The following is a 24,230-nucleotide window of genomic DNA, read 5'->3' on the forward strand; positions in this document are numbered from 1 at the left end:
TAATCTATTCAATATACGTAATTGATTTACTTGTTTATTTATTATGTTTTATTTTATTTATTATTTTTTTTCTCTCTCTCTGCTAGATTATGTATTGTATTGAACTGCTGCTGTTAAGTTAACAAATTTCACGTCACATGCCGGTGATAATAAACCTGATTCCAATTCTGATTCTATCCTGAGTGTGAATTAAGAACCCGAAGGCTCAGTCTCAGAATAGGAGGATATCCTTTAGAGCAGAGACACGGAGGAATTTCTTTAGCCAGAGGGTGGTGAATCTATGGAATTTATTGCCACAGAAGGCAATGGAGATCAAGTCCTTGATTTACTTGAAAAGAAGGTGATAGGTTGTTGATTAGTAAGGGCATTAAAGGTTTACAGAGCGAAGGCAGGAGAATGGGGTTGAGAAGGAGATATCAGACCTGATTGAATGCCCGAGCAGAGATGATGCTCCAAATGGCTAAATTCTGCTCCTATGTCTTATGGTCTTATTGTCTTTTGGTTATCTTGTAGAAGTTGCAAGCTAGTTTGCAAGTTTAGCACATACTTATGCATACCAGTGTGGGCATGGCATCTGCAGCTACTGCTTAGGCTTCTCAGTGCCATGAACCAACCTATGTGAATATGTAATGCTGACAGATTCCAAAAAGCTTTCCACTACACTCTGTGCAAGGTGCTCAAATGCAGAACATAAAATTTTTGTTGGAGTACTTGGTTATCAATCCCACATCAGTCAGGCTTAGCACAACGCCCGTAAGTCAAAATCAGCTGAATGTATATTTTCCTCCTTTATCTTGACTGGCAGTGCTAGAAGCCCTCCGTTGGTCAGGGTCAACCATGGACGTTGTGTCCCAGCTGTCCACCTGATACAGAGGCTAGGGTAGTACACTGTGGAGAGCAAGCTATTGCTCAGGCTCCCCTCCTCTCTATGCAACTGATGAACCCAAAGAAACAGCAGAGACCGATACAGTCAGGCACCAATGGCAGTGCAGGAGTTGCCAGTCAGCAATGAACTCAATGTAGGACTACCTTAGGGACTCCAGCTCAGTGTTTTCCTTTGGGTTTACTCCCGAAACCTTCCCCATGAGTGTGTATAGCTACATGGCAGCATTGGTTTGAGATCGGAGTGTTCCTTCTCCTAGATGAGCTGCCGAACATGGCTGATGAGTCCCATCAGCCCAAAGCGACTGATTTTAAAGCGCTAGTAACCCGCCTTTGCTCCTTCTCCTGTCAGTAGAAACAGTTCCGCCATGCTCAGAAGCTAAGCCACCTGTGAACCTGTGAAGGCTAGAAGCTAAACTTAGTTGTCAGAGGCTATTTGAGATGCAAGCCATTAGGAGCATTTGGTATAACAGCTTTAAGCAACCAGTGCTGGGAACATATCTGATTAATTTCTCCTGTTGCGAGTACAATTTGTAGATTTTAATCTGAGTTGTTGTTTCCTGAAAGTTAAATCTTACTGAAGCAAGAGCTTCTAAGCAAAAAATAAAACTAAGAATTCTGGAAACAGTATTGGCAATGAAAGATAGATTCATCATCAAAAATTAAAAAACAATGTGGAACTATCAAAGATATTCACATGAGCTATATGAATAAACAATTACCACTAAAGAGTTAGATATTCAAAATTTACAACTATGACTTCTGACAAAGCATAGGAGGGCTAGAGGGAATTTCATGCAGCCTAATTATACAAAAGTCCTGTCTGACAATGATGCCAACTCATCAGTATATTACAAATAGGCAAAATTTGAAAAATACTTTCCTATACTTTTGCACCAGTGGGGCTTAATAATGGAAACTTCAGATGATTGCTGGCCTCCAGAACTGTTCAGTAACCACAATGAATACCAATCTTAGCAATGTAAAACCTATGGGTACATTTGAAAAACTGACAAATCAATAAACAGTAAGTTTAAGACTCTTCACTGTCACAGCCTAATAAGTCCATACGCAGTGTAGAAGAATGTACCATATCATTCCTTTGCCCCAATAAACTCTATTTATCTACAGAATGTTATGGAAATACCATTTCTCTTGATCAGACACTGTGATCATCAATTAAAAAAATGGGACATTCTAGTTGGGCCTGAAATAGCTCAAATATACACTAACAATGACCAAATATGTTAATTCCTTGATCTGAGACAATAAATTGAACATGAAATTTCTATCCCATTAGTTTTCCCCAAGAGATACTGATTAGAAATAAAGTCTAGCATCTTCATTTCTGATTTTGAGTGTTTTGTGAGAAGATAAAATGCGCATGTCAGATACTTGACCTGAAAGAAATTGCTAATTGTTGAGTTCAATTAGCAGTTTGGTAAATTTGCAAGTGGATTCAGAAACCATCAGCAAGATTACAGTTCAGAAAGTAATGCACTGCACAGAAAGCAGTTAAAAAGGAACAGCTGAATATTTCTACCTCAGTATACCATTCTGATTTTCTCAAGCAAAAGTAAATGCAGGGACTTTCAAGGATAGTGCTTGAAATTCATAAGGTCTTCAGTGAAATTAATGTTCAAAATTAGACAGCAGCTAAGGAACTTAATTTAAGTGCACTTCACAGCACAAGTGTTTTGTCACATCGCATACTGCTCTTCGGATATCCCTAGCAGCCATGTGTGAAATACGTATATTATGTTGCAACTATTTGCTGACATTATACAGCTCTTCATTGACTGTGCTGAATAGCGAGACCTGCGAACGAATTCAATGTAAGTCGTCCAGGATGCTGAGGATATCACAGAGAGCATACTTAATGAGGTTATCACATTGTAAGGAATGGCTGAAAGGGGTTAACAACCAGGTGTAGTGTATTGCAGGGGTTCCCTGTAACTATCTTCCTTGAAAACTGATAAATATTTATAACATAATTGAGGGAAGGAGCCACAGCCAAGGTGGTGGAACCATAGGAGGGAGGGAAGAAGAAGAAAGTAGTGATAGGGGATTCAGTTAGAAGGGATTAAACAGCAGTTCTGTAGCGATAAATGACATTCTAGGTTGACACTTTGTGTCCCTGCTCTCTTGAGTGGCTGCAACACATTCCAAAGAGGGAAGTGAACAGCCATTTGCTGTGCTGCATATCAGTACAACATCATAGGTAGATTTGATTCTACTGTCATAGAATCGGTAGTATAAGTAGCGTCACTTCTAGCTTTCAGTGAACTACGAGGTTCTGTAGGACATTATCGTACAGTTAGAGTGTCATGGCAGTGTATTGGGTGACATGATGTTATTACAGCTCGGAGCATAGGAGTTTGGAGTTCAAATCTGTAAGAAAGCGTGCACATGGGTTTCCTCCAGGTGCTCCCACAGTCCAAAGACATACTAATTAGAAGGTTAATTGGTCATTGTAAATTGCCCTGTAATTAGGCTAGGGTTAAATCTGTGGGTTGCTGGGCAGTGCGGCTCAGTGGACTGGAAGGGCCTGTTCCACACTGTATCTCCAGATAAATAAATAAACGTGAATTTAACGAGTTGAAATGAAATTAAAATGCAGGATCTCAAAGGTGATGATATTAAGATTACTTCCTGTGTCTTGTGCTAATGAGCATAGAAACCAAAGAATAAACTTGAAAAATGGCACAGGAGGGAGAGATACAGATTCCTAGGATACTGGGATTCATTCTGGTAAAGTGATACCTGTACAAATGTAACGGATCACACCAAGACATGACCAGAACTGATGTTCTTACAAATGGATTTTGTAGTGCTGTTGAGAACTTAAATGAGAACATGAGTGGGGAGATGGAGAAGGAAGAAATGAATAGAAACAAGAGAAAAAGGAAAAGCAGATGGTACAGAAATCAGGAGTGAGAAACAAACACAGCCATGTTGTGAAATAATGCTAAGATAACTAAGAATGTCATATAGACAAGCCTATAGCCATTGCATCTCAATAAATGGAGATCTCACAATAAATTAGTGGAATTAACTGAGCAAATAGATGTAAACAGATGTGACAAATTTTGAAATCATGATGTGGGATGTCCAAGTATGAGAAATGAACACGCAGAAATATTTAAATTTAGAGATAACAGGCGTAAGGGAATATATTTCGCTAAAAAAAGAGAAATCCATATGCAGTTGGTTTGGGGGCTGGGGTTGAATGTGGGAGGATACTGGTTCTGGAATTCCTGATGTAGAATCTAGAGTTAAGAAACACCAACAGGCAGAAAACATTGGTAGGTAATTGTACTGATTGTACTATATAAAACCCCCTAAAGAGTAGAGGTTATGTAAAAAATTGGAGATGCATGTGTTAATTACTAATTATGGGTGACTTTAAGCTACGTATAGATTTATTATATCAAAGTAACAGGAATACAGTATAGGACAAATCTGGGAGTGCATTTGTTACTTTTTTTTGGACCAAATAAAATGAGGAGCCAACTAGAAAACAGGGCATCCTAGACTCATTATTGTGTGATAAGAAAATAATTAACATGAGAGAATTCTTTATTCAGATAGAGATTGATAAAGTTAATTGTGAAACTATGGTTTGAATGTAAATAAAAGGAAACTATGAAAATAATGAAGTACCAGATGGTAGGATACACTGGGGGACTTAGACTTAATGGTGGTAATACAATGTTAACATTTAAAGTGTTTAATATTAATTTTAAAGAGTACATGGATGAGTTAGAACAGTCATTATTTCTATCTGGCACAAAAATAACACAGAAAAGGTCTTGCAAAGGAAATTATGAATAAGATTAGATTCAAAGAGGTGAAAAAATCAAGTAGGCAGAAAAAACAGAAAACCTGAAGACACAGAATAGCTAGAATTCAACGAAGGAGAACAATGAGAATAAGAATAAAGTGGTAAACTTAAGGAAAACATAAAATTGATTATAAATGCTTCAAAGATAGGTGAAGAAAAAAGGGTTATTAACCGTTAACAATCAGGCTCTTGAATAAGACGGGATGGATAACTTCACTCAATTTCACTCAGCCCACAATGAACTGATCCTACAAGCTACTGACAAACTTTCAAGGACCCTTCATGTCCTCAATATTTATTTTTTACTTAACCATAAAAGCTCATCGAGTCTGCTCTGCCATTTCATCATGGCTGATCCATTTTCCATCTCAGCATTCCCCTGCCTTCTCCCCATAACCTTTCACAAGACAAGACAAAGGAGCAGAAGTAGGCCATTCGGCCCATTGAGTCTGCTCCTACTCTGCTTCACACCCTGACTAATCAAGAACTTATCGACCTCCATCTTAAACACACTCAACAACCTGACATCCACAGCCACAATGAATTCCACAGATTCACTAACCTCTGGCTAAAGAAATTCCTCATCTCCATTCTGAATGGACGTCTTTCTATTCTGAGACTGTGCCCTATCTGGTCCTAGACTCCCTCAGCATTGGAAACATCCTCTCCACATCCATTATATCTGCACCTTTCAACATTCGATAGGCTTCAATGAGATTCTCCCTCGTTCTTCTAAATTCCAGCAAGTGCAGGTCAGAGTCATCTAATGCTCCTCATCCATTAACCCTCTCATTTCTAGAATCATTCTCATGAACCTCCTCTGAACCTTCCCAATGTTGGCACATCCTTTCTTAGATAAAGGGCCCAAAACTGATCATAATACTTCAACTATGGTCTCACCAGTGCCTTACAAAGCCTCAGAATTACATCCTTGTTTATATATTCTAATCCTCTTGAAATGAATGCTAACATTGCATTTGCCTTCCTCACCTCTAATTCAACCTGCAAGTTAACTTTTAGGAAATCCTGCACAAGAACTCTTAAGTTCCTTTGCACCTCGAATGTTTAAATTTTATGCCCATTTATAAATAGTCTACGCTTTTATTCCTTCCAACAAAATGAATGACCATACACTTCCTAACACTATATTCCATCTGCCACTATTTTGCCCATTCTCGTAATCTAAATCCTTCTGCAGCATCCCTGCTTCTTCAACACTACCTGACCTCCACCTATCTTCAGATCATCCACAAACTTGGCCACAATGACATCAATTCTGTCATCTAAATGACTGACATATAACATAAAAGGAAATGGTCCCAACATCAACCACTGCGTACCACCACTAGTCAACGGCAGTCAACCAGAAGAGGCTCCCTTTATTCCCACTCTTTGCCTCCTGCCAATCAGCCAATCCTCTATTCATGAATACCATGGAATCTTATCATTAAGCAGCTTCATGTGCGGTATCTTGTATAAGGCCTCCTGAAAATCCAAGTACACAACATCCACAGATTGTCCTTTGTCTATCCATCTTGTTATTTCCTCAAAGAATTCCAACAGATTTTTCAGGCAAGATTTCCCCTTAAATAACCATGCTTACTTTGGCCTATTTTATCATGTGCCTCCAAGTACACTGAGACCTCATCCTTAACAATCGGCTCCAACATCTTCCCAACCACTGAGGTCAAGCAAACTGGCCCACAATTTCCTTTCTTCTGCATCCCTCCCTTCTTGAAGAGTGCAGTGACATTTGCAATTTTCCAGTCCTCCAAACCTTGTAAGTCTATTGATTCTTGAAAGGTCATTGCTAATGCCTCCACAATCTCATCACCTATGTCTTTCAGAAACCTGGGGTGCAGTCAATCCGGTCCAGATGACTTATCCACCTTCAGGCCTTTCAGATTCCCAAGCACCTTCTCCCTAGTTAAAGCAATTGCACTCACTTCTGTCCTGACACTCTCAACTTCTGGCATACTGCTAGTGTCTTCCACAGTGAAATGAATGCATAATAGTCATTTCATTTACCATTTCCTTGTCCACACTACTACCTTTCTACCATCATTTTCTAGTGGTCCAATATCTACCCTCACCTCTCTTTTCCTCTTAATACAAGTGAAAAACTTTTGGCATCCTTTTTGATATTACTGGTTAGCTTACCTTCACATTTCATCTTTTCCCTCCTTATGGCTTTTTTTATTTGCCTTCTCTTGGCTTCTAAAAGCTTCTCATTCCTCTAACTTCCCACTATATTTGCTCTATTATATGCCCTCTCTTTTGTGTTTATGTTGTATTTGACAGCCATGGTTACATGATTCTGCCTTTACAATATTACTTCATCTTTCCATTGCTGTTCTGCCATCATACCTGCTAGTCTTCCCTTCTGATCAATTTTGGCCAGCTCTTCTCTCATACTTCTATAATTCTCTTTATTCCACTGTAATAATGATAGATCTGACTTTAGCTTATCCCTCTCAAATTGCAGGGTAAGTCTACCATACTACGATCAGCGCCTCCTAAGGGTTCCTTTCCATTAAGTTCCCTAATCTGCCAGTTCATTACACTACACCGGATCCAGAATAGTCTTTCCCTTAGTGGGCTCAACCACAAGCTGCTCTAAAAAGCCATTTCGTATTCATTCTGGAAATTCCCTCTCTTGGGATCCAGTACAAGCCTGATTTTTCCAATGTACCCACATACTGAAACTCCCCCTGACTATCATAACATCGACATGCATTTTCTAGCTCCCATTGTAATTTGTAGTCCATTTCCTGGCTACTGTTCAGAGGCATGTATATAACTCCCATCAGAGTCTTTTTATCCTGGCAGTTTCTTAACTTTACTTTACCTACAAGTTTCTACATCTTCCAATCCAAGGTCACCTCTTTCCAATGATTTGATCCATTTTTTACCAACAGAGCCACCCCATCGCTTCTGCCTACCTGCCTGTCCTTTCGCTACAATTGTATCCTTGGGTGTTAAACGCGAACTATAATCTTCTTTCAACCTCGACTCAGTGATGCCCACAATATCATACCTACCAATCTCTAACTGTGCTACAAGACCTAACTTATTCCATTTACTGCGTGCATTCAAATATAACACTTGTATTTATCACCGTTTTCGATTCTGTCCCCATGTTATACTGCAACTCGTCCCACTGTCTACAAACTTGTCCTATCATCTGCCAGTCCTTTCTGACAGTCTCACTACACACTGCATGTAGTTATATAGCAACTGCCTTATCCTCAGCCTTTTCACTATGGCTCCCATCCCCCCTTCAAATTAGCTTCTCTTCCCAACAGCTCTAGCAAATCTGCCTGCAAGGATGTTGATCTCTGCCAGGTATTTATTTATTGTTATTATTATTATACATCTTTTTGTATTTGCACAGTGTATTGTCTTTTTCGCATTGGTTGTTTCTCTGTTTTTGTTGTGTGCTGTGTTTCATGACTCATATGTGTTTCTTTCTATTTACTGTGAATGTCTGCGAGAAAATGAATCTCAGGATATGGTGATATATATGTACTTTGACAATAAAGTTACTTTCAACTTTGAAGGATTAATGAAGATAAATGTAGAAATGGGAAAGAAAGTAAAAGCAGATGAATTATATACATACAAACCTTAGTTCTGTCTTCTTGAAGGTGGATACAAGTAACCATCTTACGTTAAAATATGGGAGCTAGTGTGAAAGAGATAGTGGAATTGAGCTTTCCAGGGGAAATGGTCTGAGATGGGACTGAAGACTGATATATCCCCAGGACCTGATAAACTACATCCCAAAAGTGGCCCTACAAATAAGACAGATTCCTAGTCCATTCCCAAATGAGCAAATTTGAGCAAGCTCAAAGGGCTTCCAAGAAAACTTTTTTTATCTTAGAGAAAGAGTGCAGAACAGACTCTTCCGGTCGAGCTGCACCGCCCAGCAACCCACCAATTTAACCCTAGCCTAATGAGAGAACAATTTACAATGGCCAATTAACTTACTAACCGGTATGTCATTGGGAAGAATCCAGAGCACCTAGAGGAAACCAACATACACATGGGAACAATGTACAAACTTTCTTACAGCGTAACAGCATCATGTTAACCACTATGCTACCATGGTGCCCCTAACTGTACAATATCCCACAGTACCTCATTGTTCACCATAAGCTAGAAATGAGACATAGCACAAATAGAAGAATTAAAGGGAAAACAGACAGAAGTCTGTGACTTAAGACCATGCCCATAGAAGGGTAACCATAGTGCCATTAATTGTCAAAAATCATACAAGTGAGTTACCGAACTGTTTATTAAATTAGAAATATTACAAAAGGAACAGACACAAAATGCTGGAGGAACTCAAGGCCAGGCAGCATCTATGGAAAAGAGTACAGTCAACATTTCGGGCTGAGACCCTTCAACAGGACTGGCGAAAAAAAGATGAGTAGAGTTAAAAGGTGGGGGAGAGGAGGGAAAAACACAAGGTGATAGATCAAACTGTTGGGGGGGTGAAGTAAAGAGCTGGGAAGTTGATCAGTGAAAGAGATACTGTACAGGGCTAGAGAAGAGGGAGTCTGATAGGAGAGGACAGAAAACCATGGAAGGAAAAGAAGGGGGGAGGAGCACCAGAGGGAGGCGATGGGTGGGCAAAGTAGATAAGGTGAGAGAGGAAAAAGGGGATGGGGAATGGTGGAGGAGGAGCAGGATGGCCATTACCAGAAGTTCGAGAAATTGATATTCACGCCATCAGGTTGGAGACTACCATTCCGAATATAAGGTGTTGTTCCTCTAACCTGAGTGTGGCCTCATTATACAGTGGAGGAGGCCATGGATGGACATATCGGAATGGGAAGTGGAATTAGAATGGGTGGCCATTGGGAGATCCTGCTTTTGCTGGCAGGCGGAGCGTAGATGCTCGGCAAAGCAGTCTCCTGATCTATCTCGGCTCAAGATGCTGCCTGGCCTGCTGAGTTCCTCTAGCACTTTGTGTGTGTTGCTTGAATTTCCAGCATCTGCAGATTTTCTGTTGTTTATGAATACTACACAAGGATTGCAATGGGGCTGACCTTTGATCTAACCTATATAATAACTAGTCTTTGAATTTAAATTACACATGGCAATTACACTCTTTCAGTAAGATGGAAATTAATTATAGACTGAGTTTTAACACCAAAAAAAACTGAGTTAATATTTTCATACAACCAGTAATGAATTTCAAAAGCTGTTTTCGACAAACATGATCGCGTTAAAAAGGATTATCAGTATACTACCTAACCAATACCAAAAATTTCAGCAGAGGGCAGAAACTTCTCAACGAGGTGTAAGCAGGGCTTTAAATTCCCCAACACACAGGTAACTGCTCATGAGTGAATGATTTCCTCTTGCAGCTTAAAGTTAATTGATAAACAACTAGACCACAAACAAGGTGCTAAGTATACCATTTAGCCCCTAAATCACAAACATCAGGAATTCTGCAGATGCTGGAAATTCAAGCAACTAACATCAAAGTTGCTGGTGAACACAGCAGGCCAGGCAGCATCTCTAGGAAGAGGTGCAGTCGACGTTTCAGGCCGAGACCCTTCGTCAGGACTAACTGAAGGAAGAGATAGTCAGAGATTTGAAAGTGGGAGGGGAAGGGGGAGATCCAAAATGATAGGAGAAGACAGGAGGGGGAGGGATGGAGCCAAGAGCTGGACAGGTGATTGGCAAAGGGGATATGAGAGGATCATGGGACAGGAGGTCCGGGGAGAAAGACAAGTGGGGGGGGGAACCCAGAGGATGGGCAAAGGGTATAGTAAGAGGGACAGAGGGAGAAAAAGGAGAGAGAGAGAAAGAATGTGTGTATAAAAATAAATAACGGATGGGGTACAAGGGGGAGGTGGAGAACATTGACTTCTCTAACTTCCGCTAATGCCCCACCTCCCCCTCGTACCCCATTCGTTATTTATTTATATAAACACATTCTTTCTCTCTCTCTCCTTTTTCTTCCTCTGTCCCTCTCACTATACCCCTTGCCCATCCTCTGGTCCCCCCCCCTTGTCTTTCTCCCTGGGCCTCCTGTCCCATGATCCTCTCATATCCTTTTGCCAATCACCTGTCCAGCTCTTGGCTCCATCCCTCCCCCTCCTGTCTTCTCCCATCATTTTGGATCTCCCCCTTCCCCTCCCACTTTCAAATCTCTTACTAGCTCTTCTTTCAGTTAGTCCTGACGAAGGGTCTTGGCCTGAAACGTCGACTGTACCTCTTCCTAGAGATGCTGCCTGGCCTGCTGCGTTCACCAGCAACTTTTATGTGTGTAGCCCCTAAATCAGCCTGGAGGCTCTCTCCATTCTCCTCAGAATCCACCCAACTTTGTATCATTGTATTCAGATGACCAAAAGTTTAATGTGAAGTCTGTACTCTATTTACAGCCCTTGCATAAATAAGCTGATTGGTGAATGTGGAATATTATTTGCAATTATTTTTATGCTGAAATACCTCAAAATCTGAGAGTTAAATCAAGGTTAGGTGAAGCTTGTAACATAAATCTTTTAACCTAAAAATAAATTCTAGCCATAGCTGTTTGAAGGGAAAAAGTAAAGTATTTTACACAAAAGCTTATTTAATGAGTAGAAAAGTGCTGGATTTTCTACCGTATAGAGTCAGGAAGTGTTCAGTCACCAAATGGCTGACATTTAAGTCCACTACCATCATCCACTAACCCCAATGCAATTTGTGAGCAAACTTCTGCTATTCATCACACCAAGGAGGAAGTATAAAACCCCTTCATACCTTTGAACTTCATTCTCAGTTCGCTGCTCCATCATTTGGAATACCTAGTTCAGAGGAAGATCAATAATTCGCAGTTCATATCCCAAAACAAATACCTTTCAGGATGACAGACTGTATTCGGGTGCTGATATTGTTTTAGAAATCTTGCTTTTCAGACAGAAAACCCCCAAAGCCGTCATTCAATATGTATGCAAACATAAATGTTCACTTCTTTGATTACTACTTGTTCTTGGAGTGCAATTGAAATACTTTAGCTGATTAAAGTTGAAAATGTAGCAGCAACTCACTGCATTTATCCTCAACAGAAGGGAGGCTCGATACTTGCAGCTTAATTTAAGTTGGTACTTGATACAGTAAAACACTTTCAGGAAGTGCAGTTCAAATCATTACAACCTGATCCCATGATCTTCATTCTTCAGCTGACTCCTTAGTGATTTCATTGGTGAATGTGGCATTAAGTCGGCTCCAATGATTGTCAAGCAATTTCTCTCACTGACATTATTTCACAGTTGTTAAAAGTGGACTAACTGCAATAAGTTTCCAAAGGTTCACAGCTTTTGACAGGCAGAGCAAAAAAAAGGCAGATCTGTATGCAGGGTTATTCCACCAAAAGCAATAGCCACGTCAGACAGTTTAAACAGTAATCTTCTTACGAATCACAGCCCAATATTAAATTTACATCCTTTCTATTTGTTGAGAAATTGGGATTCACATGGGAGCTTTGTAACTCTTTCTCAGCAGGTTCTACATGAATGCTTAAATAAAAGAGCCAAAATCCAGCCGATATTGATGAGTGCATGCGTTATCCAGAAGCCCAGTTTCATAATCCTCCAATTAGGAAGTCACTGTTGATATTCCTGGTGCTGTCGAAGCATTAAACTTTTTTTTGGTGCTTGAATGTATGTGCTGATTCCACCCTATCAGCTTCTGAAATTACACAAATCTGCAGCACAAGCATGGGTTTTACATTATTTCCCTGTCAGTGTTCTCTGTCCATTGGCTCACAAGTAGAAAGTTTGCAGTACATAGTTAATGTTAATGCTGTGCCCAGGGTAATCCAAAATACCTAAATAAATCTAACATAATAAATATATTTCAGCTTTGGCTCTTTTTTAAATTAACGATCTGTTCTGATCATTTTAAGGGGAAACACCAACAGGATGATTCAGTAAACTATAGGCTATTAAAAAAAACTGAAATAGTTTAACAGTACTTTTGGGATTACAATGATGTATAATTCCACTTAGATATCTAAAAAAAGGACATAACTAATAATATTCATTTCAACATATCACTAAGAAAGTGCAGTGCAAAATGAGCAACATTCCCATAAAAAAATCGGAGGTTTGTTTGTATACTGCGTATGGAATCTGGCTGCAGCAGGCATCCATGGTTCACCAGAAACTACAAAAAAAGTTTTTTTGTTGTTGTCTCCAAAGTGTTTAACAGTGCAAAGCTTTTCCATTCAAGAGAACTGCCACCGTTTCAGAATCTCCCGTTTGCAAAATACAACCATCGCAATTTTACTTTGATGTTTCGCTTTATTTATAAAAAGCTGAACCTCTCCCGTTATTTTTAGATCACTTTGTTGTTTTTTTTCTGCGTACCGGTGAAGCAGTGAGTGAATGAACACGGCGTGTCAACTGGCACTGGTGAAAATGGACACGAGTTGTCGCTTCAAACATCTGTCTCCACTGCTTTGAGACTTACAGAATTGAGTTTGACAGTCTCTGTGCCGTTGCCTTTCGACTTTTTCAAGCACAGAGATTGTTTGAAGCCTTCCTCCATCTCCAAATATTCGGACTTGTTGCCCAAAGAAGAAGAGCTACGGAACTTTTTTAAGAAATTAGAAGGGAGGTAAGGGAGCGTACTAGCCTGGACCACCTGAGACTGGTCCTCGTTCTCGGTCTCCCGGTGGTAGAAGTAGTTGAAGTTGGAAACGATGACAGGGACAGGCAGTGCGATGGTCAATACCCCGGCGATGGCACAAAGGGAGCCCACGATCTTCCCGCCCACCGTGATGGGCTTCATGTCCCCGTAACCTACAGTAGTCATGGTGACCACGGCCCACCAGAAAGCGTCGGGGATGCTGCTGAAGTGGGACTTGGGGTCATCAGCCTCGGCGAAGTACACGGCGCTGGAGAACAAGATGACACCGATGAACAGAAAGAAGATGAGCAAACCCAGCTCCCTCATGCTGGCCCGCAGCGTATGGCCGAGGATCTGCAGCCCCTTCGAGTGGCGGGACAGCTTGAAGATGCGGAACACCCGGACCAGGCGGATGGTCCTGAGGATGGCGAAGGACATGGCCTGCTGCCCGTTGCCCTGCACTTGCGCCAGCTCGGTGCCCAAGGTGATGAAGTAGGGCAGGATGGAGACGATGTCGATCATGTTCATGATGTTCTTGAAGAAGCCCGGCTTGCTGGGGCAGGCGAAGAAGCGCACCAACAATTCGAAGGAGAACCACACGATGCACACCGTCTCCACGATGAAGAAGGGGTCGCTGAAGGTGGTGGCGACGGCGGACGCCGCCGAGGCCCGGGAGGTGCCGTTAGCCGCCGCTGCATTGGAGCCCGGGGAGAAGTCCCGCTCGTCGCGGAATTCGGGCAGTGTCTCCAGGCAGAAGATGACGATGGAGATGAGGATGACCAGCACCGACACGATGGCGATGCCCCTCGCCGGGCTGGAACTTTCGGGATACTCGAAGAGCAGCCAGACTTGGCGCCTGAACTCGTCTTCGGGCAGCGGCTTGTCCTCGTCTTTGACGAAACCCTCCTCCTCGCGGAACTTGAGCATGGCCTCGTCGCCCAGCTCGTAGAACTTGATCTCCTCGGAGAAGATGTCGAAGGGCACGTTGACCGGCCTCTTGAGGCGTCCCCCAGATTGGTAGTAGTAGAGGATAGCGTCGAAGCTCGGTCGGTTCCTGTCGAAGAAGTACTCGTTCCTCAGCGGGTCGAAGTAGCACATCCTCCTGCCGGGGTCGCCCAGCAGTGTGTCGGGGAACTGCTCCAGGGTCTTGGTCTGGGTCTCGAAGCGCAGTCCCGACACGTTGATGACCACCCTCTCGCAACACTCGTACTCGCTGTACACCGAACCGTAACCGTGGCGGGATGGCGGCGGCGGCGGAGGCGGCTCGACGGGGCACGACGCTTCGTCGCCGTCCATGTTGAGGTGCAGGCGGCGGGATCGGCGCGCCCGCTGCCGATGGCGACCCACCCCCTCCTCCTCCTCCTCCTCTTCCTCCTCCTCTCCCGCCTCCTCCTCCTCCTCCCCGAGAGCGCGCGAGCCACCGTTGCCCTGGCGACCCCCCGGCGTATGCCGGCTCCGGCTGTCCTGCTGTTGCTGTTGCTGCTGCTGCTGCTGCTGCTGCCGCCGCGCGCTGCGACTGGCATCCGATCGCGAGCAGCTTCCACCACCAAGCCCGGCTGCTCCGAACGAACCAGCGGCGACGTTGCCATGACGATCGGTGCTCCTCCTCCCCTCCCCAGCGTGTGCCTGCTGCTGCTGACAGCCGCCGCCGCCCGCCGCGTGCTGGTTGCTGTTGGCAACGGCGGCCGCGGCGGCAGCGGCGGCGGCGGCGGCGGCAGCACGCGAGTTGGCCAGACGCTCCCTCCGTTGGGCGTAGCCATAGGGCGGGTGGCTGTTGCACCCACCGCCTTCCACGCTCACCATTGCAGCTTCCATCTTCCTTTACCAATGGATCCAGCCTCACAGTATTGGAAAGGTCCACGGATTCACAGACTTGTTATCTTGGTTAAGGATGAAACACCTCAGCAATTTTAAGAGCGCACCAGCAATTTCACAGGCTCTGCAAAACATAAAATTGCCTCTAAATAATAAAATTTGACGGATCCAGTTTTTGTTTACACAGATTAAAATAAGCATGATAATAAGCACAAAAGCAACATTGCCATCTACAAACCATCAATATTGCAAAGTATATCATTATGATATACATTGGCACTGCCAATAAGGATATATCATGCACATGTATATCGTTATTCGATATATACGTATAACTATAGATAAACAATATCAACACATTTATGCAATGGAAACGGACATCTCTGAATTAATTACAGCCTCAAAAATAACATCTATCAGTTTTTTTCCCCTGTCGCTGCCACTTCATCAAAATGTTCTAGGGCCCTTGTCAAGAAGTAGATTTCTGCAGGGTGATGGTGCAAAGACATTTCGTATTCCCCCACAGAATCCACCCCCGCCAACAGCCCTCACAAGTGCAATGTTGCTCGCGCAGAACCCCACCTAGCATTTGGGCAAAGCAGACACAACACAATAGCATCTAAGTGATAGACAATGTTAGGGACTTATCCGCTTAAAAATAGGGGTCTCCATTGTTTACACTGCTAGCGCTCTGTCAACAAGGATGCGAAAAAAAACTTAACCTGACTACCACAGTAGGTGAGCAGCACAATTCCAAATGAAATCGTTATTGTCAATAGAAATATTTTTGGAGCTTATTGAAAACAGATCAAGGGTGTGCATGTGAAATTGAGGGCACGAACGAGATTGATTTGTCTGTGTTTTGAACAGCAAAACTGTCAATTACAGGTTATCTCTTAACCCCAAAAACATTTCCGCTGCAGATGTCTTAAAATCGAGTTGTTCTATTGTAGACGCTTTCTAATCCAAAATAACACCTTCATGAAAGTAGATTAAATATATATATATATGTATTGAAGCACAAAGGCCAGTACAATAATACTTACGATTTATCCTTGATAAATAGCATCAAGATTCAAGATGTGTCTGAAACCCATGCCGCTTATAGATTCTGTTAGTCACTCTCCAGTCTGCTTTGTTTGTGATAAGATTACTGTACCACCGGTACAGGAGCAAAACTAGCCGGTACAGATATTCCACTATGATTACTTGATCAAGTGCTTCCAAACCGATTTTACCCGAGTAAAATATCAAAAGATATGAATTTTGTAAAGAGGGTCGAGGACTTGTATTTCTGTGCACACAATCTTGGAAAACAAATGGAAGAACATAATCCCTGCGTCCTTATCCTAACATGTTATTAAAACGATGACAGTTTTTGATCATTTCCCTCAAATCGCTGTAAATTATCATTCAGATGCAGCTTTCTGAAATCAATTTCAGGTTGAATTTTGACCATAACATTGTATTTTCTATTCAGATTTATCCGATCAAAGCCGAATCGCCTCTCCATTTAATAATACAGAACATTAGATGTTAGTTATTACTACATATCTATACGTCTTACTGTTGCTGCTCTCAACTCCAGTTGCGCTGTGTATTGTGAAGGGCAAAAGGAAGTGTTTTCTAAGCGACTCGCATCGTACATAACAGCCTTATATCCTCCCTTAGTGGATGGAATAGAAATTGCAGGTTTATTTAAACTCTTGGTGGTATGATTTAAAATTAGCTACAGCGGTTACATAACGTACTGTTCTAGGAATATGTATATAATTATATGAAGTTGTCTGTCTGTTTGTAATTTCAGCTATAAAAGCAAACAATAGTGATTTGCTCCCTCTCTAACAAAATCAGTCAATGCTTTTGCAGTAGTTGGGAAAACTTGTCTGAACTGCACCTGACGGTTACATCCTAAAAATATTTGTTTTTAATAACTGTTGCAAATTTATACATAAAATGATTAAGTAACAAGAAAACTGTGTTTCTTATTTACAAAAAAAAATCAGTACAACATTGGGATTGCACATCGTATTGAAAAGAACAACACAAAAAGGCTTTATCTCAGGGGTTCCCAATCTTGTTCATGTCAATGAGGCTCACCTTCATCCGAGACTGGGAACCCCGGCGCTAGAGAAACTCAGCAGGTCAGGCAGCATCCATGGAGGGAAATGGACATATGAAGATCTAAGATTTAAGGTGATACCCTTCATTTTAACTGGAAAGAATGGAGGTAACACTCACAACACGCTGGAGGAAATTTCAAACAACAACACAGTATTTTGTGTTTAAAGAATGGGGGTATTTAGCTGGTATAGAAAGATGGAGGGTGGGTGGGGCAAGGCTGTCTATACCTCCTCTTCCTTTCCAGTCCAGATGAAGGGTCTCAACACGTCATCAACTCTCCACTTTCTTCCATTGATGCTGTCTGACTTACTTGAGTTTCTACAGTGCATTTGTGTGTTACTCCAGATTTCCAGTACCTGTGGCGTCTTTTATCTCAATATTAAAAGGAACTTCAGTTTGAATGCATGAGGAGCTACTTTTTTGACAAAAAGTTATTTTTACATAGGAAAGATTGCTTGAGAAACCCATTTAGTTGAAATAAACACTTAAAGGTTCATAAACCCATGAATATGACCTCGCTATTCTCCTTTTGCTCTTTTTATTTATTTATAGTAATTTTCTATAGTTTGTACTGTACTGCTGCCACAAAAAACATTTTACAATATATATCAGTGATAATAAATCTGACTCTGATAAGGGTTTTAGGCACCCCATGATTAACTATTTTAAGGAAATAAACTAATTTAGACTAATATAAATTTTAAATTAGTAATTATAATTTGCTATCAAGTTGAAGTAACAGGAAAAGCTATGTTTAACTGTATTCCCCTCATGAGTGCAGAAGGCTTATTAGACCTTGATTTTATATGTTGAATAATATTTCCTGAATCGATGTACAGTAGCTGAACAACTATAGGGCAGTTTTTCAAAGTTTCTTCGTATTGAAATTGCAGCAACATGGAGGACAAAGGAAGGAATTTGTTGAATATGTTGGAAAGTTCCATTATATTTGGGCCAAGTCATATGGACATGTATCTTGTCAAGTAGAAAATCAAGGCGTATACTTTCATTAGCTTTTCCCCAGCAACACTGAGATAAAAACAAATGCCATACTTTGCTGGAACTGCAAGATGGCATCCGAGAAAGTAATGAACAATGGGACCAACAATATACTTCCTAAACACATGGAGCTAAAAACAAAGCAATAACAGAGAAAAAGACTGAACTAGAAAAGGTGAATTACAGTCAACTCAAGGAAAGAAGGAAATGAAGAAGTGGATTAAAAATGAACAAAAAAAAAGACAGGAATGCCTAACAGCACTCTTGGAATTTTAAATATTTTGAAATGCAGGGATAAGACCCTTTACACTTCCTCATTGTTTTACTTGGGAAGTCAATTGACATTATATTAAATGTTATCAAGTAAGTAACACTGATTTAAGCATCTGCTACATTTTAATGTGGATTTAACATGCAAATCCATTGTATTGATAGAAAAATAGGGAGCATGTGGGCAAGATGCTTTTTCACACTGCAAATGGTGGAGCGATTTGAATTAAAAGGAACATTGCAAATATTAACAACAAAAGGCGCACCTATATATTTGCTAGACTTGCTATTTAATTTTTTGTTAATATCGCCATTTGTCACCATATATATTATACTGCTGGGAAGGCATGGCTCATATCTACCACAAATTAAATTTCAATTTTACGGTAAAACTATTAGCTCAAGGAATTCATAATTTAAAAAGTCAGATTCAGAAAATATTTATGGTAGATGATTGTGTTCCTTTATTGTAGTGTTATATCTTCATGACTCAGCCGTGCAGTCTTATTTCTATATTCCAATAATTTTCACCTGTCTTAGATCAATTAATTTAGCCAAGATTCTGAATTTTCATCTGGGACCTTTTATATTATATTGTGCCCTTTAAAGTCCTAGAATGAAAAGGGTGTGTCACAGCAATTATCTTTTCAGGATTAGGAATAATTAATGGTATCACTGTATGCTGAATTTCTGTTGTACAAGTATCTGAAAATAAGTTCTATTTCATTACATACATACTGAAGAATTGCCCATCCGCACAGTGATAGCCAGATGCAAATGATGACAACACATGACAAAATGAGACCAAAATCCATTATTTACCGTTTCCTTGCTGTTAACCATAGACACAATTCTCCAAAATGCATTTATCAAATTAGATGATACTGGCTTTATCAGTACACTGGTTAACTGAGATTTATTTTTAGTGGAGATTTTTGGAAATAATTAGGACTCATTCCAAGTAATAACCATCTTCTGTACTACTGTGTCGACCAGTACATAGTACATTCTCTTTTTAAAAAGCACTATATGTCAAGAGATTTAAGGAGCTACTACCCAATTACTGCATAATAGACTTTAATTTTTTTTCCATTTGTTATAATTTTCTTCACTAACAGCAGGAAAACATTAAAACAAGGTCTGGCTTGGAAGGCTGTGTTTCATTCATAAATCTTTGGAGGAGGCTATTGATCCACAGCAGTGCCAGGCTCTCAACATTGCAGAGAAAATTACCACATTCATTTCAGGGAGCCAAGGGCAAATTTATCCTATTAGCCAATTTCCTCTGCTTTATTCTAAAAGGCAAGTAATCAATGAGTTCAGCTTATTGAGTGGAGCTCAGTTTATGATGCTGAGTAACATTTGCACAAGCAGATAACTAAGGAAGTCAGAGCAATTTTCAGTAGTGCAAGGCCATTGATTGTATATGTGAGCTTTGTGTGCCAAATGGATGGCCTTTATATGGACTTGAATAGTTTCCATTCCATAAATGTGCTACTTATCTTTAGGGAGCAGTGTCTCAGAAAGGCAGTGTCCATTATTAAGGACCTCCAGCACCAAGGGCATGCTTTTTTCTCGCTGCTACCATCAGGTGGGAGGTACAGAAGCCTGAAGGTACACACTCAGCGATTCAGGAACAGCTTCTTCCCCTCTGCCATCCGATTCCTAAATGGACATTGAATCTTTGACTACCTCATTTTTTTTTAATATACAGTATTTCTGTTTTTACATGTTTTTAAAAAATCTATTCAATGTATATTTATTATTATGTTTAATATGTTTAATATTTATTATTATTTTTATTTTATTTATTTTTTTCTCTCTGCTAATTATGTATTGCATTGAACTGCTGCTGCTAAGTGAACAAATTTCACGTCACATGCCGGTGATAATAAACCTGATTCTGATTCTGATAGCTATTGTTTGCTGTATATGAGTAAATTCATAATATGTTGGAAGCTGTTATGATTTCTTTATACTTTGTCAGTCCAGTGACTCAGTTCTGTTTCAAAAAGTGGATCAGGAGGTGGGCTGGCTGCTGAGTGCAAAGCGATATCTTTCATTCTGTGGCTCAGGTTGCTTCTTTTAAGTCTTTGACAGCCTGATAAACAAATTGATGAAGAGTGTGCTTTTCTCCCAACTCTACCAAACAGAATGCAGAAGTGAACTTCAGATGTGCAACAATGAAAATAATATTAACTGCATCATATACTTTCATTGGCCACTTAAATATACACCTCCTATACCAAATAAAATTGGCCACTGAGTGTATGTTTGTGGTCTTCTGCTGCAGAAGCCCATCCACTTAAAGATTTGCATGCTGTGCATTTGGAGATGCTCTTCTGCACACCATTGCTGTACTGCTCAGTTTTCTGAGTTACTGTTGCCTTCTTGTCAGCTTCAACCACTCTGACTTCTCTTATTAACGTGGCATTTTTACCCACAGAACTGTTGTTCATTGGGTGATTGTTATTGTTTTTCTCAGCATCCTCTGTAAACTCTAGAGACTGCTGTGTGTGAAAATCCCAGGAAATTATCAGTTTCTGAGATATTCAAACCACCCCATCTGGCACCAACAATCATTCTACATTCAAAGTCACTTAGATAACATATATTCACTATCCTGAAGTTTGATTTGAACAACAACTGAACCTCTTGATCATGTCTGCATGTTTTTCTGCATTGAGTTACTGCCACATGATTGGGTGATTAGATACTTGCATTAACAAGCATTTTAATTAGGGTGTACCTAATAAAGTGGCCATTTAGTGTATATTGTTACATTGGGCTTTCACCACAATGGCCCAAGTTTGGAGGAATTTGCTTCCAGGATGTAGAAGTTTTCTGCAATCTTGTGCTAGGAATCTGGCCAACTACTGCAGTTAAACCTTCATATTGAGAATCAGACTCCACAGGATACAGCATCTAAACCAAAACAGACTCAGGCTTCAAATCTGGTCTCAACTTTGAAGAAAACTGAATCATACTTCATAGAGTCAAGTATCTGCTTCAAGATCTTTGGAAAGATTGATAAAGTAAATAGACAGTGTCTGCATAATTCTTAATTCATATTCTTCAATCTGCTTTCCTGTAGATGATAGAATTGTTGATCCTCAGCCCTATGAAATTACAAGTAAGGCAATGGCTACAACACATGGTGCCCTCCGTCAGGTCATCAGCAAATCTGCTGACCCACTATTCCCTCATCCAGAACCAAGGATGGTGCCACATTAGTAGAGAACCCCAGAGGTAGCCATAGTCTTAGAGTGGCTCGTTATAATAATCTCAAGCATTTTCATGGAGCGAAGATTTAATGTGGGTCTTGGCCCGAAGCATTGACTGCTTGCTCATTTCCATTGATGCTACCTGACCTGCTGAGTTCATCCAGTATTTTATGTATGTTGCTTTGGATTTCCAGCATCAGCAAAATTTCTTCTGCTTAAGAGTTAATGAAGATATTTTGACTAAGTAGTAAAAGTGGTTGAATGGGCTGTAGGTAAAATGACAAGTTTAGAATTAATGAGAAAAAATGAGCGATTAGGAATTAGAGCATATGTTAAGAAAGACTGATAGAAGCAAATTCAATTGCAGCTTTCAGCAGGGCATTGGAAATACATACAGGTGAAAAATATTGCAGAGACATGGAAAATACGAGTATCAAATTAACTGCATGCACTTTCAAAGAGTTGTGACAGACCAAACTGGTCACATGTCTGCCTTCTGTCTGGCCATATAATAGGATTTAATGATTTAACAGGAACCGATGCAAGTTTCGGTTATCCGGTTGTGATCACTGCCCAAAATGTGGAGTTAAGTGAAATCAAAGCAGAACTGCCAGAGCCCAGTTTAAGAAAAACAAATATTCTTTCTTCTGGCTACTTAGTTCTCAATATTATTAAGGCAATTTCTAAATTATAGTTGAGGTTGTGACGGAATTCTACAGGTAGAAATAAGACGTCAACGGACTCTTCCTCAGCTACTTCTCCCCCTGAAACAAAATATACGGGATGTAGTGCGTCACTAATATTTTAGAAGTCCTGCTGGTAGGTAATGAAAAGATCCTGTGATCAATACAGGCACTTGAAATGAGTTTTTTACATTAAAGTTGGTGCACAATGACGTACTTGGTGGTCATGTGGGACCCTTAATATAGTGAAGCATATTGAGAGCTATTGAGAGGTATAACAAGACAAGTAGCCAACATTAGGATAAATGACCATTAAAGAGGAAAGTTTCAACTTTCATCTTAATATAGAAGTGGGGAGGTGGAAAGGATAAATACAGGTATTCAAAATCTTAGTGTCTAAATATCTGAAGGCACAAAAGGCCATAATATCATAAAGCCATTGGGTATTATAACATGGGGACAAACCCTTTGGTCACACCAACCAGCAAGCACATGTTTATGTTTACTCAAAGTTCAAAGTGGATTTTATTGCCAAAGTACATATATGTCATCATATAAAACCCTAAGATTCATCTCCTTGTGGACATACTCAGCAAATCTATAGAATAGTAACTATAACAGGATCAATGAAAGATCAACCAGAGTGCAGAAGACAACCAAATGGGCAAATGCAAATATCAATATGTAGCAATAAATAATGAGAACATGAGATAATGATACGAAAAGTCTTTGAAAGCGAAATCATTGATTGTGGGAACATTTCAATGATGGGGCAAGTGACGTTGAGTGCAGTCATCCCATTTTATTGAAGAGCCTGATGGTACACTAATTCAATTTAATCTCCCCATGATTTCCTATCTACTCTCCTAAATTCTACTACTCACCTGTATGCTGGAGGTAATGCACTGCAGCAATTCACCTAGCAATCCACACATCTTTGGGATGTGCTAGGAAAAAGGAGCACCAAGTGGAAACCCATTCAGTCACAGTGAAAACAAATGTGTAAATTCACACTGAGAGCAGCTGAGATCAGGATAGCCCTTGTCACTGCAGCTCTGTGTACACATAAAGAAGTGTATAACTTCAAACTTTTCTTTCTTATTTCTTCTCTTCCTTTGTTTCATAGCTGGAAAGGGACCAGTCAATAATAGGTTTGGGAACGTAAATTTTTAATGTAATTGTTTCAGCATCGTCATAAATGGATTTTGAGAGCTTTGGGCAATGCTCCCAGATCACAGTGTTCTGTTCGTAACTTCTAAACCTCAAACATTTTTTTTCATACTTTTATAACTTTAAAATGTAGTGAGTGTAGGAAAGAGATCGATAAGACTGAAAGAGTGCAGGGAAAACTTACATGGATATAAGTCGGTACTTGAAGCCTGAGTAATAGGGAAAGAGTGAATAGGTCCACCTTAGTCTCTGGAGCATCAAAGAAAGAGGGAATATTTAATAGTGATATACAAAGTTATGAGGGATATAGATAGGTTAAATGCAAGTGGGTTTTTCCCACCATGTGAGGTCAGACTAGAAGTATAGGTTGTGATAAAGGGTGAAAGGTAAAATGTTTAAGGGGAATATGAGGAGGAACTTCTTCAATCAGAGGGTGGTGAGAGTGTGGAATGAGCTTCAAGCAGAGGTGTTGGATGCGGGTTTGATTTCAACAGTTCAAAGAAATTTGGATAGGTACATGGATGGGAGAGATATGGAGGGCTATGGTCTGGGTGTATGTCAGTAGGACCAGGCAGAATAATAATTCAGCCT

The 24,230-nt window shown here is 40.5% G+C and overlaps 1 protein-coding gene and 1 long non-coding RNA gene across 2 annotated transcripts in view; both read right to left on the bottom strand.

The window, feature by feature from the left end:
* Window positions 1–12,716, bottom strand: part of LOC140205554 (uncharacterized) — a 103,786-nt gene extending 91,070 nt beyond the window's left edge. The window contains exon 1 of the long non-coding RNA XR_011887874.1: window positions 11,486–12,716. This is a non-coding gene — a long non-coding RNA (uncharacterized lncRNA). The remainder of the gene's footprint in view (window positions 1–11,485) is intronic.
* A 190-nt stretch (window positions 12,717–12,906) lies between these two features.
* Window positions 12,907–14,670, bottom strand: LOC140205555 (potassium voltage-gated channel subfamily A member 4-like). The gene has a single exon (XM_072273174.1). It carries the CDS (start codon window positions 14,648–14,650, stop codon window positions 13,163–13,165), a length of 1,488 nt encoding a protein of 495 aa, XP_072129275.1. The 5' UTR covers window positions 14,651–14,670; the 3' UTR covers window positions 12,907–13,162.
* Between the last annotated feature and the right edge of the window lie 9,560 nt (window positions 14,671–24,230).

Source organism: Mobula birostris, chromosome 11, assembly GCF_030028105.1.
Source record: "Mobula birostris isolate sMobBir1 chromosome 11, sMobBir1.hap1, whole genome shotgun sequence".
Lineage (NCBI taxonomy): Eukaryota > Metazoa > Chordata > Chondrichthyes > Myliobatiformes > Myliobatidae > Mobula > Mobula birostris.